Genomic DNA, 19,084 nt, shown 5'->3' on the forward strand with positions numbered 1-19,084 from the left:
GAGCAGGTGCTGCTGAGCTGCTGCTAGCCCCCATCTTTGGTGCGAAGGCCCCCCATGCCCACTGTCCTCTCTGGTGACCATGAGCTTCACGCAGCAGTCTGCGGAACAGGAACACCCAGCGTGTTTGCACTCTAGATGTAACGCTCAGCAAAAGCGAAGCAGGATAGCTGCCAGAACAGCCATTAGATTAGATGCATCGTTAGCTGTAAAAGGAAGGCTTGTGTACTGTCCTTTGGCAAAGCCTTCTAATCACTTCCTCTTCTGCCGTGTGGGTTTCTTGTAGAGGCAAAGAGCGGGAACAATAAGGAGACCGAGCTCTTTAAATGACCTTGACCACAGCCAGGAAGAAAGAGAAGTTGATTTCCTGAGACTCCAAGTTATTGAACAGCAAAATATCATTGATGAACTCTCCAAGGTAAGATGTAATACTGCTGCTGTTATGTGGGGTTGACTGAGGCCATAGCAGAACAGGAAGCCTAAGCAAGGGGTGGTTGGGTTCTGTAAACTAATGGGCATAGCTTGCATCAGTGGGACATGGTAGGCATTTCTATTATTACTAGTAAGTGAACTGAATATAAGTTATCTGTGGTATAGTACTTGGAAAAATCCTTCCAATCTACATTGCACTTGCATGACAGAACCATTGCAGCATGTCCAGTAGATATGCTGATGGCCAGATCCTGCCCCTGCAAGAGAAAATGTTAGAACTCCTTTAGCTGGACACAGCATCAGGGCTAAAGATTACTGTGTACAAGGGGGGTGTTCTGCAACGTTGTGTTTGGGTTTTTGCCTCTTTATTAACATGTTCTCAGTCTTTGGAAACAGGAAATACTGAAATCATAATACTCCTCAAGGAAATATCTTCTTTTTTTGTTGGTGGGGGTTTTTTTAACTCTGTACACTCACATTATTTCATTCTTTTTCATTAGACCCTGGAAACTGCTGGCTATGTGAAGAGTGTCATGGTAAGAATGACAGCTTCATCCTTATCTTTGTATGCTTTAAATTGCTGTTCATGACAAGCATGCATGTTATAATAAAAGTTATTATCGCTTACATCTCCATTAAGGCAGCAAGCTAACGCAGTATTTTGCTCAGTGTAGATGTTGTCAAAGGCCATATCAGCAGAAGTTGTTCACCAGAGAAAAATGTACCAATAGTGGAGAAGAAAGCTCTGGTGAGAGAGGAAAGCTTTTTGTTCCACCACTAGGATGACCTCAGAGGCAAAAGTCAGCGTGGTCACCCTGTCCTGATGGCCAATAGCGAGCATCCCCCATCTCCGGGACAGCTCTGCCACGTTGGAATTGCATTTTTTTTTCGAGTCGGATAGCCACTAGCTTTGTCTCACCCATACTGGCATGTTCTCAGTCACTGCCCTTGCTCAACTCATCCCTTTGTTATTATCAGTAAAGATTTTGTGAAGTTAAGCCGCTAATATGTATTGATAAAATGTGTACCGTTTTGTTCTTCATTGCCAAATGTGCAGCAAAGCTTGTGTTGCCAAGCAAAACAAGTATTTGATTTTCTTCTGTCACTGCTGCTTATGTTAGGATTTGCCATTGGGCTGATGGTAGTGGCACATTATCCATGTCCCACAATGTTATTGCATCCTTTTACCAAATGGTTAAAATGAAAGCTTATAGGGGTTTTCCCTTTAGAACTTTACCCTCTGCAATCCTGGACTTTGCCTGTATTTGCAATCCAGAATAAAGAAATTTGTTTCAGTACTATAAAAAATTGACACAATTCTATGAAGAGTGTCATAATTTCCACTGAACAGAAAAATTTACTGGCAGCAGTAAATGCTCAAACCTTTTTTTCAGAGGTACTGGGAACCTGAAGATCCTTAGAGAAGTCAGCTGAGACTGAAAGTGCTGAGTTCAAACAGTTCCTGAATTTTGTGTAGTTGGGCTGTTACATGTGTGCAGGGCAGTAACAGCCGTGGCTCCAACAAGCCAAGGGCAGGAGTTGGCCTTTGCTCCTCAGCCCTGGACAGAGAGCCCATCTACCAGAGAAGAGCCATAGCACGGCCTTGAACACATCTGCTTGCTGACGGAGCAGCTCTGAAGTGAGGCCTGAACTGCCAGTGTGTTGCATTGGTTATAATCAGCTTTCTTTTGCTGCTTTGATATTCATGAATACACAGAGCAATTGCTACTTGTGTATGGCAAACTTGGAAGATGTTGGAGTAAAACTAACATTTGTCTGATGAAAGCATGGTTATTTCAGTTTGAGGCAGTGGCCAGCATTGACATTACTATTTCTTGATCACCCAATGACTCCTAGTACTGACATAGTTAATTTAAAGAACAGCTTTCTGAAAACAGCTAACATGTATCTGATTCTTTCAGGAACGTGATAAGCTGTTAAGGTATAGGAAGCAAAGGAAAAAAATGACAAGAATTCCTAAGGTAAAAAAAAACCCTGTATCATGACATGCTGATGGGCATGCTGGCTTCCTGGGGTGCTCCAAAGGCCTTGGAGCCACGCGCGGGAATGTTCTCCTCAAGGGTCTGCAAACAGGTCCTAATCTTAAATTTGGGTCACGTAGTTCAAGGACATTCGTAGACTGTATTGGGATATTCAGACCAGATCTGGTAGGGATAGGGGAACCATTTGCATTGCACATTATGAGCATTTGCATGCTCTGCGTTTCCCCGCAGCAATCCTGTGGGACTTCAGTGGTACGTGATTGTCTTAAGATGAGACAGATTTTATGAATTAACACATCTTAAAATGGTCTTTTAATGGCACTTCCTGAAAACATATGTAGGTTGTAAATAATTCATTATGGAGTTTAGTAACATGCAAAAATTGCTGGTTACAAGAAGCAACGGTTAGAGCTCAGGGAAAAAGAAAATGTTAGTTGATGAATACTTGGCAAGATGTTAATATAAATATTAACACTGTATTGACATTGTAAGGTACAATGTCAGGGACCTGAGAGCAAGCTGCATTCTACATATGAAGAATTAAGGTGGCACTGGAGCTGATGGATCTATAAATAACGAATTGAGGTCGATGTGAGATAACCCCTTAACTCCTGTTGTCCTGCAAATGGCAACCAGGCCTTTGAAAGAGAGTTATGTATTGTCTCCTTCGAAAGTTATCCACTGCAAATTAAAACAAAAAGCCAAAATCTAGAAATGTTTTTTGTAAATCAACAATTAAAAATACTTTAGAACTGTATTTGAAATATAGTCTTTGGCTTTCAAGCATTTAACAGTAAATCTTTCTTTACCACCACTACCATCATTTTTTAAACAGAAAGCAGCTTTGAGTGGAAAAAATGGATTTCTTCAAACTGTAAAAACATTGCTGTGGTGATGAACTTCAAATTTTTCAAGTAGAACATTTCTTGCAAATCTAACTTTTCATGTGAAAGTTGTGGTAGTGGCAGGAGGGACGTTGTGGTGATGACAATGGATTAACAAAGACATTTCATTCCACAACTCCCACCTCATGCTGAGGTGAACACATAAAGAAGTAAAAAGGGTGATCTGCTTAGCTAGAGAAATCGGGAGGAAAATACATTTAATAAAGGCAGGGGGTTGAGGTTGCACACTGTGATACCTAATAACAAATACAGCAATTCAGCGATTTGAATACTTTTAGCTATCATTAGAGCACTGTCATGGGGTGAAAAAAATTTATAGGTGGATACATGCAAAGAACTGGACCAGTTTTTCAAAAACCAATAGAGTAAGAATTACCAATAATCTGGAATTGAGACTCCTCTGAAGGTGTGTATGTTCAAATGCTACAAAAGCACAGGGTTTAGCCATGTGTCCAAAGTCACTGCTGTCTCCCCCCCCAACGCCGTCAGGCTGGTGCAGCCAATGGCATCGCTGCCGTGTGACGTGGCTGTGCTCGCTGATGCCTTGTCTCTGTCAGAAGCCGGTTGTGGAGACGTTTTTTGGCTACGATGAAGAAGCTTCCTTGGAGTCTGATGGTTCCTCTATCTCATATCAAACTGACCGGACAGATCAAACCCCTTGCACTCCTGAAGATGACTTGGAAGAGGTATTCATCAAAAATATGTGTTGTTTTGTTTTGAAACCTCACTACTAATTTTTACTGAAATTCCTGGTCTGTTATATCATTCATCTGTCACCTCTGATCAGAAAACTAAAAATTGATGTTAAATTTAATACTGTGCCTGTTGGTTAATATCTTCTGCATCTCAAGTCCAGTAATTTCACAACTTTTAGCCAAGCTGGAAATATTATATCCTAAGAATATTAGATGTATAATGGGTTTATTAGGTTGGAGGTCTAAAGAGACTGGACAACCCTAGGAGGACCTGTTCACACCGAGATTTGCTGCAGGTTTGTGCATGTGTAGTTTGGTTCAGGTCCTTCTTTGTCATTTTGACCTCAGCACAGAGCACAGCCTTAAGCGATAAGGTTTGTGTTTCTGGAAGGAGCAGTAAGCAGTCAGTCTCCAGAGGAGAGGCTGTCTCATTGCCAGTATATTGAGGTCATGACTTTTCTGGAGGCTCTGAATGCAGACTACACAAAGGTAGCTGGTAATACAAATAAAAGTGATTATTCCTGGAGTTTTGCAGGGCTTCCCTACAAATGCATTCCTGAGTGTATGTCAGATCGCTGTACCATTTCATGTTTCTGGGTTTTACAAGGATCTTGTAATAAACAAAAAATTGCTAATAATGACTTGCAGCTTTTTTATGGTATGCTGGCTGCAACTTTTCATCTGCCATTTCACTTGTTTGATGGGTTGTAATTAGATCTGTTAAAAGGGAACCTAAAGAATTCCTATCTCCATCATAAAAGATATCTAACTGGTTACCAGGTGTGTGCTGCACTGCAGGGAATCTGAATGTATTTTTATATGTATGAGCCTATTTATTTTTCATTCCTGTACTGACTTTTTTTTTCCCTGTTCAGATAGTACGAAGTTTGTGCATGCAACCAGCAGTATAATTTCATTTCATGTCAAATGAAACATTTCAGTCAACCTGACATGAAAGCATTCAATGCTGGATATTGTAAGGAGAGTGAAGAAGATGAAGGGCTCTTTTCATGTTGATGTCACCATTTCTACAAGTATTAACTCTAGATTAGTGTTTTAATAATTGAGTGAGACTGTCAGGCTTGGCTTAGCCTCCAGATTGGAAACCTTTTGTTGTTTCAAGAAAGTTGTATTTTCACATTTAAATGTGATAACCTTGTCTGTTACAGCAATAAAGGGCAATTCAGTTGTTAGTATGTTATATGGATGACAAGGTTTTATTTTTCCAAGGCGATGGGAATTCTCTCTTCTTTTCTGTATTGCATTTTCTTGAAGCAAGTGTATGCAAGAGATGTTTAAGGGACAAAAGAGAAATAGTCTGAGGGCACATAAACAGGCTCCTTAGTACTGTGCTTCCCAAATTGGATTTTGAAAGTAATAATTTTGGCACTTTTTTAGAGGAAGCAAACATAATCCACTCTTATAATATTTTTTACTTTGATTGCAGAAAAAAAGCAGCTGGTGCAATGCATATTTGGTTTTAATTCCAGGGCATGGCCAAGGAAGAGACAGAACTGCGGTTTCGGCAGCTGACGATGGAGTACCAGGCTCTGCAACGAGCATACGCCCTATTGCAAGAACAGGTCGGAGGAACATTGGATGCAGAACGAGAAGTTAAGGTCTAAATGGCTTATATTACATGAAAATAAAGGATTGTAATTGTATGGGGGTTTCCAATTGTACTTGCTTACGTTGTTTTCAAGCTAAACTGGGGTCAGCCAGCCCCTCCAGCACACTCCTGGCTTGGGATGCAGGGCAGGGGACTTGGCTGGACTGACTGCTTAGGTGGGCTCTGGGGTCTCGAACTCCAGCCAGCTTGTCTGGCATGCCCTGTGAAGTGCTGGAACCACCATTACTGTGGTTTAGTCTTTTCACCCTGATCAGTTAGTGATAGTAAAAAATTACACACAATACAGTAAGACCATAAGATAGGGTACTAAATGCATAAAGAACAAAGCAGTTTGCCAGTTTGTAATGTTACATATGTAGGGTCTGTTCTGAGCTTTTTAACTTATCAAAAATTTAAAGGAAACAGGTGTGCCCAGAATTGTGGCCACAATAATTTTCATTTGTTTTCATGGAGAAATGAATCTTTGCATTACACTGGCTTTTTTAAATCCTAGTTCTAGAATAGGGAAGGCTGCTCACTGCAGACTGTCATAACCAGCTGTAAGAAGCCATTTATATTTTGCTGTCCTACTGTCTACCTAATGGGATGCTGGTTATGTTAATCTTGACTTAAGTCTCAAAATTATTAACCCATCTTCCAGACTTCTTTTTATGATTAATGACTAATGCTGTGTGCATAGCTGCAAATTTATTCTGCCAAAGAACTTTAAAAATTATTTGTTAAATGTATTTGATGTTTTTAAGTATTTTCTGTACCTGTGTTAGCTTTTGTCTTTGAGAGAAAGTTTGATTTTTATTATTTTCTTCCCCCCCCTCATATCCTACAGACACGTGAGCAGCTCCAAGCAGAAATACACCGATCTCAGGCTCAGATAGAAGACCTGGAGAAGGCCCTTGCTGAGCAGGGACAGGTAATGCATGTGGCTGAACACCAGCCCTTTCTCCAGCCTTCATACTGGGGGCGGGAGGGGGCTCTAGAGACGTGCCTGGTCAAGTTACCATATAATGCTGCAGACACTAGTGAGTGTTTATGTATGTATAGAATAATCCTGAAGTGACTTTTCAATAGCTGATTCATTTCATACAAAGCAGACATACTAGGGAAATACAAGAAATGTTGCCAGGCTGCTTCTAGTGTATGTCTTACTTTTCCAGACAAAAAAAAAAAAAAAAAAAAAAGAAAAAAGAAAAAAAGAAAAAAAGAAACAGAATTTTTGTTGAGAACTTTAAAATAATACTAAATTATTTTATCATTACCTTTCAAGCTTAACCTCTTTTTATTGTTAAACTTATTGATAAATAATATTCTGGGTTTTGTGGTTTTTATATATTCATCAAATTAAGAAATTAGTTTCAAAATAAGGTTTATTTTGCCTATTGTTCAGAAATATGTAATTTGCATTCAGTGTAATAGAAATTTAATAGTAGATACATAGCTAGAAATATCTCTTTTAATGCAAACTGATTTTTTTATCTGAAAGAGTTTTTTAATCATTGGAGTGTTTCTATTCCATTTGTATACTACAGACTGTTAAAATAAGATGGAAATGTTTAGCTTAGGAAATTGTTTTAGGAAATAATGGTATTACAATTTCATATGCAATATTATTCTGTCCCTCTTCTCTATATGCGTGATTTAATGAAATACATGCTACTGTGTTTGTGCTAAACATTGCCAGTTTCACCTACAATATTGGTCATTTCTTTTTCAAGGACATGAAGTGGATTGAGGAGAAGCAAGCATTGTACAGAAGAAATCAAGAACTGGTAGAAAAGGTATTCAATGTTTCTATTTGTATTATTCAAATAATATTTGTAGCTTAAGGAATGCAGAAGGAGCAATATTTTAATCTGTATCACACAGCTCTACTGGAAATAATTAACGAATAATAACAAGATCCTTATAAACCTGCCAGAAAAAGTGGTTTTGTGGCATTCCCTGTTACCCTATACAATGTCCTGGTGCCAGGTAGCATGAGGACAATGGCTCTGGGGAAAAGCCCCACGTGCCCCCATCGCTGGTGCCACATGTCTCTCCCCATACTGATCCCATGGGGGTGAGCTCAGACCCTCGGCGCTCGTGCTGACCCCGGCGTTTCCCCAGCATGGTCAACATGCGGTGGATCTCGAGTGACACTGCAAACAGTACTAACAATGTGTTGCTTTATTTTGCAGATAAAACAAATGGAAGCCGAGGAAGCTCGCTTAAAACATGATGTCCAGGATGTTAAGGATCAAAACGAGCTCCTGGAGTTCAGGATCTTGGAGCTTGAAGTGAGCACGTGTTGCAGCCATGGTCCTGCTCACCTGCCCTGGGCCGCGTGAGCCAAGGCCAGGGGCACCACGGCTTTGGGAACTCTCTCACATTTACTGTGAAGAGCTGCATTGCACTGAATGAGACCAAAGGGTTTGGTGCAAAGTGCTAATAAAAGAGAAAAACCCCAAACACCCAGGGATCAATAGTAGTATTCTTGATAGGTTGTTCTGGCAGTCTTACTACTTGGGTAATTTTAAGATCCAGAAGAGCAGCTCGTGATGTAGATACACACTTAACTATACTCCATCTGTTCTGAAAATGAGAAGAGATAAAACCAGAACGGACCATATGTGGGAAAGAAAAAGAAAAAGGAACTTTCTTCATTGCCAAAAATCATTGCTGTGTTTCACCTCTTGCTAAACGTACAGAGAAGGAATCATGTGGCCTAGACCACTGTGGTTACTCCACTGAGCCTTCTGTTTTCTATATCATTACCTGTATAAACAGAATCTATAAGCTCTTGGAAACTATTTTCGAAATTCTCCAAAGAGAGATTAACAAAGCAGCCACTTACAAGAAAAATTTACATTCTATCTGTATTATACTACGTATAAATGTATAGTTTTGTTCAAATATATTATGTAGTCAAAGTAATAGGTAAGTGGTTGCGATCAGTGCCCAATGAAGAAGCATGGTGGGAAAATATTGGTGCTGTTAATATGTATGTCCACCCTGCTTTGCAGTGAGGTATAGGTCTTCCCTGTCAGCCCTAAGTGCCATCGCAAAAGCACGTGGTCTGGCCAGAGAAACAGCTTTTGCTCCTGGCTGTTAGTGTAAATGGCCACAGGGTGCAGGAGGAAGGGTTTCTGTGCTCTGCACCCAAAATAAAGCCACTCTGCAAGAGCATTGCTTTGCAATGTGTTCAGTTAGGGTGGGCCTTTTTCAAACCATATTTATCAAGTTCTTGGTGAAGCTGTCATTTGACATACTGTAGTGTGTAACCAAGCAATTATTGTCATTTCAGGAGAGAGAAAGACGATCGCCTGCCATCAACTTCCATCACGGCCCTTTTACAGAGGGGAAAAGCCCTCTCCAAGTCTACTGCGAGGCAGAAGGTGTAACAGTAAGGGATTCTCATTTTGTATTTTCCTTTCCTGAAATAAAATCAGACGCTCTGTTCTGACTCCTGGTTTTCCATTTCTCTTTTGTTAGGACATAGTAGTAGCAGAGCTGATGAAAAAATTGGACATTTTAGGGGATAACGCCGTAAGTGTATGTTCCTTTAATAAATTGTGCATGCTTTGGTAAATATTTGTCCTCATGTTAAGCTAGCAAAGCCTTCTTGGTTTGCTACTGCACAGCCTGTCCTCCCTGTGGTCAAAGTACTGAGCTACAAGCTAAGCATTTTCTGGCTTTTTAAGACTTTGTTAATAGCCTTCTGATGAGTGCCACACAGGATCTTGGTGTCACAATATTGCTTTTAATTTTTCAATGATTTGGAAAATATTTTGAAACTTTGGTGTTTGTTTTTTTTCGGGCCACTGTTCACACATGGTTTCTTTATTTGCTTACTCTGCATTTGCTTTGCTTTTGCATTTTAGCAGCTGTGTGTTTTAATTTTGTCTAATAATCCATAAACCTTTGGTAGTAACCAGGGTATTAAATAAAAAGTTACAAAAGCAGCATGAAAAGAAGCAGCAAATAATAAGAAATTTGGAAGTGTTTCTCCTTTAGTAAATGGAAGTGAATAATTACACATATGTATATAGAAGATATATATGCCCTTGTTTTTTTTTTTCCTGTACACTCATCTATCAGCAGAGCCACAGAGCCCCTGTGGTCGTAAGGGGCAGAGAATAGCAGAGCCCCTCTCTAGCCCAGGGTCTTGCAGAGCCCTCAGCTGCTGCGGGGCTCCTCCCTGGGAGACTCCACCGCCAACATCGGGTCTGCAGAAAAGTCCCCACCGCTCTCACAGCTCCTCATCTGAGCTGCCTCAGCTGTCCCCCATGCCTCTGTACAGTTTGGATACCAGCAAAAATGCTGTCCCAGGGCCATGGGGGCAGCCTGGAAGTACCTCTTGACCACTTCTCATTAGGGTCATCATGTCTCCACTGTCACCAGTCTCTGGTAGCTACACACTCTGCCTCACAAAATCAAGCCAGGAGTTAGTGGAGGACCTGAAACACATTGAAGCAATTAATAATCTTCACTGCTGCTGGAGTTAATGATATTTGCACTGGCAGAAATATGAAGAATCCTAAAATCTTTTGTGTGCAAAGAGTAAAAAAAAAAGATACATATGGGTTTAATCACCGATTAGCTAAGACTGACCCTGCTAACGTGTAGAAAGATAACACCCATTAATCTATTAATCCCTGTAGTAATGTTGTCTTCAGTGGAATTATTAATGTCAGGTTAGCCGTGTGCAGAGTGTTTTGGAACAGCGTCCCAAACAGGCAACTTGGAGACAAACAGGAACAGAAAAAGTGATAGCTTTTCTCACATTTTCTATTCCCTTTCATTTCATCTTGGCTTCTGTATTTATATTAATGATCTCTAGTCTGTAATGTTATTTCCTCCTGATTTATTTTTTTCCCTATTACATACAACAACTAACTTCCAGATGTGACACACAGGAAAGTTCCCAGTTCTCAACTCAGATAGCTTTAAGCTAACTGTATACTGTTGTTATCACTTTGTTTTTTTCTTGTTTTCGTGTGTGTAACGTCACAGACTCAGCCACCAACGGCGGATTCTGCCCCATGGCAGCACATTGTCGTGTCTGGCTGTTAGGGAGTCTGGGAAAGTGAACCCAAGTCCCACCTGTGTGCAAGTGGTTCCATCCTTTTCCACACATCTTCTCTCTTGTGTTTCTGTAAAGTCCCCCTGGCAGCTTCTAGCTACTTCCCACTGAACTGTCATGAGTTTAATATTTCTTTGAGCAAGGCAAACCCTTGAGAGAGTACCTCTAGGAGTAGAGCAGAAGCAAAGGTCAGAGGGGTGCAGTAGATCCCCTGCAGGCTACAGGGTCACTGGGGACAGGCACAGAGAAGGGGGCTGAGGAACACAGCTGCCCTTCTTTTCCCTGCAGGCAGGGGAGTCAGGTCAGGGGATAACTCACAGAACAGGAAAGAACACCGTTAATAATGCCGTGTGGTTGGTTTCATTTTTAATGTAACGTAAATTGTTTTTTAAAATATTACTTAAATTTATGGAAAAGAAAATTTTCAGGGGTCCTCAGGAAAAGTCTCCTCCCATCCCTGCCAGATAGCACTTTCACTGCCCCCAGCCTTGTGCATTAAATTGAAGTTCACCATAGTCACTCTTCTTAGCAACTTCCTAATTCCCCTGTAGGAATGATAGCTAATGGCTTTCAGCATCTGACCAAATGTGGGTACCAAACTAGAAGGATTCACTTCTCCTACTGTAGATGTGGTCAGAGTAAGACCAAAGTTTGGGATGAAATGCAAAACGTAGTTTCAGTACTTTATTTTTTAAAAAAAGAAACAAAACATGGATTGAATAGCTAACATCTTAACAAATGTTTTCCATAATCATGACTTGGCTGCGCAAAATAAGGATTGCGTATTAACCTACTGTGCATATAGTGAACTTAAGGACTTAAGACTGCATCTCTTTTCTCCATGGCACGTTGTGCTAAGCTTGATCTTGTCTTGTGTAACTGTGTGTTTATTCCCTGTTGGGTAAAAATAGATCCAGTGTCACCATTTTTTTGGTAAATGTGAGAATTTTAGAAGAATTAACTATATGTATGATAAAAATTCAGCATGAGTAGTTACAATTGTTTTTACAACAATGTTGCATTACAATACTAATTTTCTTTACCTTAGTTTATTGTTCCTCGAACATATTTAATTTCATATTTATTTAATACAGCAGTGGCCCAAATAGTGGATTAATAGCAAGACACTGGGATTTGTTGTAATTATATTCTGCTTTTGGCGCAGAATCTGACCAACGAAGAGCAAGTAGTTGTCATACAAGCAAGGACAGTTCTCACGTTGGCTGAAAAGGTAATAACAACTGCATCAGTCACTCGTCAGTAAACACATGTCATGAAAGCATCTGACCCACAGAATAGCTCACTTGGAGCCACTGGTGATGTAACCGATAGCTTCATCACAAAATGCCATGTTTCTTTATGTGGAATTACACTAGTTTTCACCAAAATAAAGGTAACATTCAGGCAATACAGACAGACATTGCTTATTTTAAAATGTTAGTTAGCAAAATGATGTTAGAAGGTAAGTGGCTAGGCTTTGAAATTATGCTTTTTTCCATCACCAATATACATAAAATAAAAAAATTTAATAATATAGTTAATTTTTCCTCTTTTATTTAGTGAATTTAAATAAGTATTTGCAGTGTGTGCTGACACACGCTAAAGTCACAGTGAAAGCTGAATATGCAGGCATGCTGCCTCCTGCTCTTTAGTCTTAAGCACCTGGTTTCTGTTTTGTGCACAGTGGCTACAGCAGATAGAAGTGACGGAGTCTGCGCTGCAACAGAAGATGCTGGACCTTGAGAATGAAAAGGTACCAAAGAATGAGGGGAACAAACCAGTGGGAGTAGCAGCAGGAAGAGCAGTGGCGTTAGGGCCGCGGCCGTTGCACTCACTGTTTCTACCTTGTGTCCCCAGGAGCTGTTCAGCAAGCAAAAGGGCTACCTGGATGATGAGCTCGACTTCAGGAAACAGTCCTTGGACCAAGCTCACAAGGTGAGGAAAACCAGCCTTGACCGAATTATGATATCTTGATTAACTTACCTTATGTATAGTCTGTTCTCGATAGAAAAAATCTCTGCTTTGGACAGTACTGCTTGTGGACTGGCTCGAGCACTAAATAGGCTGAATTTTAAACAAATCCTCTATACCCTGAGCTAACAGTGAGCTCCTTATGGATGGAGTTTCTTATGTTTGGGTGTTTCTTCCAGGATTAGGACCTAAATATTGATTTATTAAACATAAATTTTAATTCATCAGAGGTTTTGATAAATGACTTATAAGAAAATGATGTTTTCAGTAATTTCTCTTTTCTTTCCAAAATAGAGATTTTGACCTAGACATTTCCTTAGATCTTAGATTACAGTCTCTGTAACCAAAACAGCTGGAGATATTATATGATTCTGTAAATTTGAAATAAACCTGGTTTTAGATCAGATTCATCCTTAGCTGATCCTAAGCCATTTCAACCACTTCTTCAGTCATCAGCTGTCTTGCTTCCTTCAGTTAAAGTTCAATATATACTCATGAAAGATATAAGTACCTGGATTTTCCTATCGATTTACCCCATTCTTTCAGTTCCATTTAAATCTTGAGCACAGTTACACTTTCTGAGAAGCAGTGAGTATTTATGCCTCTTTTTCTGGATACTTATTATCTATTTGTATCTCAAACCAGTTGGGGGAGCTTTTACTCAGTATGTTTTCTGTTCCTATAAGGATTTTTAAGACTGATTTTGCCAAATGCTGAGCTATATCTGGAACCAATGTCTGTGCACAGTGGAAACCCTGCAAAGTACACAAGCCCCTCTTACCTGTGGTCTCAGCCCTAAGGCCAGATTATCTCCCGTGGCCTTGAGCTGTTCTGAGAAGCAGTTTGGTGCAACTGAAGGCTGAGCCTGTAGGATTTATCTTCAAAGATAAGCCCTGAGAGAGGTGATCTCCTGTGTCTTGGGCAAGTTATGAAACAGATCCATAAATCTGAGTATGCAGAAACTGGCAACAGCAGCAGAGCGGGAAAAATCGTATGGCATCTCTTGAAACTCCTGGTAGCATCATGGCATCTGCAGGAGAGCTCATATGCAGAGCTGTGGCTATCAGCTATGGTATACCCAGCATCCCTGCGTCTCGCAGCCAGCCGCTCGCTCTCCATCCATAGACAGTCAGTTCCAGGGTCGCAGATGTACTGAAGGATCCAGCAACAACTCTCTGCTCCTTGGCTCTGCTGCTTGCAGAGAGGGAACAAGCATCACAAACTGTTGCAGCCCATGCAGAAGTAGCCAAGGTTTACTTGCATTTTCCTGTATTCTTTAAAGGCATCACACAAGTGTACCCAAGCAAAGCGATTGGCTTTACTCCTGGGCACAAATGCAACCTGAAAACAGCAAGAAAGCTTTGTTCTGCCCCAAAATTAGAGTGGAAAAAGCTCTTTTGATTTGTATAGTTTGTTTCACTTCCATGTTTCCTTTGTGGCCCTTGGAGATGAGGAGCTGCTAATCTTCCCCTGCTAACTGCAGCCAACAAGATTACGAGCTGTAACCACTAAGCTTTTTGCATGGTTTTCACTCCCTTTGGTTGCTGGCAGGGGATTTTACTCTGAGAAGCACTTGGCTCACACGGAGACTCCTGACACTGCTGCTGCTCTGGAGACCGTGAATTTCCCCACACCCTTCCTTCTTCACAAGTCAATATAATCAGAGAGGGATAACAGTTGTATAATTGAGGTTTGGAGCCCGCCAGAAATCCATGTTTCAAATAACAGCATTTTGTTGACACAGTTACGGTTAGCAAGGATGTTGGCATTATTTTTAAAAGTGAAAGCAGAATCTTATTCTGAGATCCGATCTGATCTTCCCTGCAGAGACACTGTGGTTACTGTCTTTCAGTTATCATCAGTATCCATAACTCCTGCCAAGATGTTGTTATTCCTGTGAATGCTTGTATTCTTCTGTCCTGACTCTACTAAACCATAGTAAGAAAACACCAACAGACCCTCAGGTGGAAAAACTTTTTAAATTGAGCTGAATTATCACAACAGACATCTATGGCATTTCCAAACAGCCCATCTACAGGTTCAAGCCACAATATTGCAGTCGTGTTCTCCTGAAGCCACAGAGAGCTCTGCAAGGTTCAGAACACACTATTGCAGTCACATTCTCCTGAAGCTATGGAGAGATCTGCAAGATGCTGCCAGCTTTGGAGAGGGTGTGCAAAGGTGCCATCAATTGCTGCTTTGTATCCTGCTCTATATCAAACTTGCTGAAAAAGATTTCGGCTTGCTTTTGGCTTGCATGAAGGAATAGCATTTATCTTGCACTTTGAAGCAGAAGACATTGTCTGGCAAGGTCACCTGCCCTAGGAGGGTGCCAGGCTCAGTGTCTATGGGGAAACATTGCCAGTCCATTTCTTACACACTTCTATATCTCAGTAAATCCGAAGGGTACATCTGTCTGTGTTCAAGAGACATTTTCGGACGCAGTAAAGTAAAAGCTATGCAGCCTGAGACTTGCAGGAACAGAGCCCAGCTACCAGATCTATTTTTCTTGAGCATTAAGCCTCTTGGAGCTGGCAGCTCTGCCAGAGGAAGTGCTGGAGATGCCTTCACACGAGGCATTTTAAGCTAGTTGGTACAAAATGCTGTAAGCTCACAAGAGGAAGTCGTTCCTTTCTGGCATGAGTATGAACTGATGCTGTATACTCCACTGCTGCTTACAATAGCTGGGAAAGGTGAACTGAGAGACTGAATATTGAATTTAAAAAAAAATCTGTAACTCACAGAATGAGTCTTTTAGGAACCTCTTTTATTCTCCCTTCTCCCTTTTCCTTTTTTTGTTTTCTTTTTGCCTTTTCTCCCCACAGCCATCCCCCCATCTCCAGAAAGGAGAAGCTGACACCCATATACTTTTTGAGAATCAGACTAGGCTGACCAAGGGGCCGTGCCAGTTCCAGTGCTGCTTATACCCCCACAGCATAAAAGCAGCCTAAAGTATTTTCCCCCTGGATTGAGTTTTCCGCACTGTCCTGTGCAGGAGGCTCAGCACACACCACCTCTACTGCTCCTGTTGCTTTACTGGGGTAGGATTTTCAGTTCCTCACAAAATCCTCATCCGACCAGAGACAAGGTCAAGCTGACAGCCTTATATTGTTTTTGATTAGCAAATTCTGGAATTAGAAGCCATGCTCTATGATGCCCTGCAGCAAGAAGCTGGAGCCAAAATTTCCGAACTTCTTTCAGAAGAGGAGAAAGAGAAACTGAAGAGCGCCGTAGAGCAATGGAAGCGGCAGGTCATGAGTGAGCTCCGGGAAAGGGACGCCCAAATCCTGCGAGAAAGGATGGAGCTCATTCAACACGCACAGCAGGTAGGTGCCGGTGCACAGGCATGGTGAGATTTGGGGTGGGATAGTCCCTCAGATGGAAACGTAATGAACTTATGAGCACCAGCCTCTCCTCCTAGAGTTGTACCAGAAACGGTTGGTCCTGGGGCCAGACTCTGATTTGCCTTGGATAATCCCTGCAAACAGGGCATTTTGATTTTCATGAATTTGTCATGCATAGTGACATTCACAGAGGACTCCTCTACAGCTTAAACCCAATTTGTTTTTTTTAGAAACACAGCACATACAATTTATATCTCCAAAAATAATGCATCTTCTGGGTACATCTGTATTTGGTTGGTTAATAAATATTTTTTTATTTGAAATCTGACAGAGAATTAAAGAGCTAGAAGAAAGAATTGAAGGCCAAAAAAGACAAATAAAAGAGTTAGAGGAAAAGGTAAGGTAATGCAGATGAAACAGTTATTGTATGTGCACATGACCATATATTCATTTCACCTTGGCTAAGAAAATAATCTTATAAAAAGTTTGTGTCTGTTAGTGCAGTGAGCTAATGGGAGAGCGCTCCAGGAAACCATTTTGCATTTGCATTAGTCCCTCTGAGAAGGAAAGGTTACCAGCTTAAGTTGAGTCTTTCCTTCTGTTATCCTTCAGTAAAGTCCAAAACACAGGACTCAGCAGGGATGTAGGGGGTCCATCTGTCATGGGAAGGGAGTGATGGAGAGCTGCCGGACAGCAGAGGGATGAGGCCAACACATGCTCTGGGGAAGGAGCCAGGGATTTTTTCTCCGTCCCTCCCATCTCTAGCATTTGCACATGCAGCCGCACTGACCTGCCTTCCCCAGAGGGAACGAGGAGGCTCTTCTCACCTGCAGCCACAGCAGTCACTGTCACCATGGTTAATGCCATTGAGCTTTCTCCAGTCAAGCCATAACTGTTGAATTTTACCCTAAAATAGCCCTCATCTGAAACCATCTATTTCTAGTGAAATTAACATGGGAGAACTTGTTCAGGTACAGCAGTGGCTGAACTGGACTTTCACCTGAAGCTAAACCCAGACCTTAGCAGTGCTGGTTTGGGGCTTTTTTTTGAGGTATCAGAAGAATTCAGCTAATTTTTTTCCTCCCCATTTTTCCTGAGCCCTTGGCTGCAACTGGGATGGGCTCCGCTGGGGCAGGAGATGACTCTCATCGGTCTGAGGGACACAGGGGCTCTGGCTGAGCTGAGCCGAGCCCTGGGCCCTTGGAGCTTACTTCACACTTTGTATTTCTTTTCAACTGAGAGTTTTGTTGCACTCTGTCTGTAACCACAGCTTATTTCTAAGCTAAACACACTGTAAACTCTTATTCTCTTTCTTCTCTTCCATTTTTTCCTCTCTTCCCTCCCCTTTTCAGTTTTTATTTTTGTTTTTATTTTTCTCTTTAGCTTTCATTCTTTGGTCATAGTCCTTCAGGCCATATGCAAAAGGTAAGCCCTCAGATCACCTCTGGTCTCCCCTCTTCTTCTTGTAAAGCATCAGAGCCTTCCCCTTGCTACTCAGGCTGCTTTGGCAGTATTAGGAGGTCTCCTGGGTGCCCCAGATAACCCCAAAATTGAAATGTCTAAAGCCTTTAAAAAAATGTGAAACCTAGGCACCAGCAGGCTAAAAACTTGTCAAACAGAATTTCCTTCTTCAGAGGGAAGGACAAGGGAAGAGAAAAACACAGCAGGTTTAAAAGCAGGGAAACTTCTAGCAAACCAGGGTAAACACCCAGTCTGTGCTTACTCCTCTGACTACATCAGGGGATTGCTCCAGCTGATCCTTGCTGGAAATCCATGGAAACTGACTGCCCCTTCTCCCTGCATAGCTGACGTCTCTGACACACTCGCAGCCAGGCTGAACCTCTTGCATCAGGTTGTCCTGCCTTCAGGCTAAGCAACTAGAATGGTTTGGGGGGGAACATGTCACTTATAAGTGTGTGTTTCTCCAAGCATCATGCCATAGGGCCCTAGATATTGCCTAAATCTCCCTTTCTCCCCATGTAGATAGGAGATAAATTGACAATCTGTGCTTCCAGAGATGGCAGAAATTACCACATCATGGAGAACGTTCCCTATTAGTCATCAACATCAATGGAATATAACACAAATCCTTTTTTATCAGTTGTACAATTCAAACAGATAATTATAAATATAACCCTTACAGAAATTTCATGCATGTTATTGTTGCCCAGATACACTTCTCTTTGATCCATGTTTCTATATCTTTTCTTGTTTCAGCCTACTGAGGAAGCTACAGTTGCTTCTACTGTTATCAACAGGAAGACAGCATTGATTACCAAGACAGAAAAAGAGACATTGCCATTTCAAAACCCCCAAATATCTCTCATATTTTGCTACTGGCGATGGAAGATGCAATCTTTCTGACCCTTTCAGACTGAAGCTGAACTAGGGTATGTGGAAATTTCTGCACAGGTGATGTCTGCACCACTGAAATCTCTGACTGAGCATTTTGAAAAGCTAGAACTAAGCCGACAAAGAAGAAAGCCAAAAAACCCCTCCCTCTCCTACAGCCACAGGCTCCTTCCCGGAGTCCTGGCTCTGCTGCTTGAACTAACTTTCAGTGGAAGTCCTGGCTCTGCTGCTTGAAATAGCTCTCAGCTTTACGTAAGGAGCGGTATACTAATTCAGATAAACTGAATACATTTTGGTTCCCTGCTAAGCAGGTAGTAAATTGCTTCTCTGTAGAAGTGACCGTGTCCTGTTTTATATGTCACGCATTTATATTTGTTATTCATAGTTGTTTAAAAATCAGTCTTGAAAGAAGATTTTAGGAAGAGTTCCAGAGGAGTAACTCATGAAAAGATAGACGTAAATGAAAATGAAGTGTTTTGTTCCAAGGTATTTCTTCATAACACAGGGTATGTCCGATGGTTTGTTGAATATCCCACAAGCCCAGTTTTAGGGAAAAACGTGAAGCTATGTTCAGGAAATCAAGTTGTAATTTTTGGGGGAGTTTTCAATAGACCATGGCCCACAGCACAATGAGAAAAATGGCACAATAATTTATAATTTGCTGTCCCTGAATGATGACAAAAGGCTTAACATTGT

General features: G+C 41.3%; 1 protein-coding gene across 4 annotated transcripts in view; it reads left to right on the top strand.

Moving 5' to 3' along the window:
• Window positions 1–18,723, top strand: part of JAKMIP3 (Janus kinase and microtubule interacting protein 3) — a 79,106-nt gene extending 60,383 nt beyond the window's left edge. For 3 of the 4 annotated variants that reach the window (XM_075027010.1, XM_075027011.1, XM_075027012.1), the window contains 17 exons: window positions 284–415; window positions 930–965; window positions 2,352–2,411; window positions 3,895–4,023; window positions 5,523–5,651; window positions 6,489–6,572; window positions 7,375–7,437; window positions 7,837–7,935; window positions 8,943–9,041; window positions 9,131–9,190; window positions 11,887–11,952; window positions 12,406–12,474; window positions 12,579–12,656; window positions 15,815–16,018; window positions 16,368–16,433; window positions 17,420–17,461; window positions 18,254–18,723. In XM_075027010.1, the coding sequence (XP_074883111.1) occupies window positions 284–415; window positions 930–965; window positions 2,352–2,411; window positions 3,895–4,023; window positions 5,523–5,651; window positions 6,489–6,572; window positions 7,375–7,437; window positions 7,837–7,935; window positions 8,943–9,041; window positions 9,131–9,190; window positions 11,887–11,952; window positions 12,406–12,474; window positions 12,579–12,656; window positions 15,815–16,018; window positions 16,368–16,433; window positions 17,420–17,461; window positions 18,254–18,400 (1,563 nt within the window). In that variant the 3' untranslated portion in view covers window positions 18,401–18,723. The remainder of the gene's footprint in view (window positions 1–283; window positions 416–929; window positions 966–2,351; window positions 2,412–3,894; window positions 4,024–5,522; window positions 5,652–6,488; window positions 6,573–7,374; window positions 7,438–7,836; window positions 7,936–8,942; window positions 9,042–9,130; window positions 9,191–11,886; window positions 11,953–12,405; window positions 12,475–12,578; window positions 12,657–15,814; window positions 16,019–16,367; window positions 16,434–17,419; window positions 17,462–18,253) is intronic. The other variant, XM_075027009.1, reaches the window with a different exon arrangement.
• Window positions 18,724–19,084: the final 361 nt, after the last annotated feature.

The sequence above is a fragment of the Buteo buteo genome, chromosome 4 (genome assembly GCF_964188355.1).
Source record: "Buteo buteo chromosome 4, bButBut1.hap1.1, whole genome shotgun sequence".
Classification (NCBI taxonomy): Eukaryota; Metazoa; Chordata; class Aves; order Accipitriformes; family Accipitridae; genus Buteo; species Buteo buteo.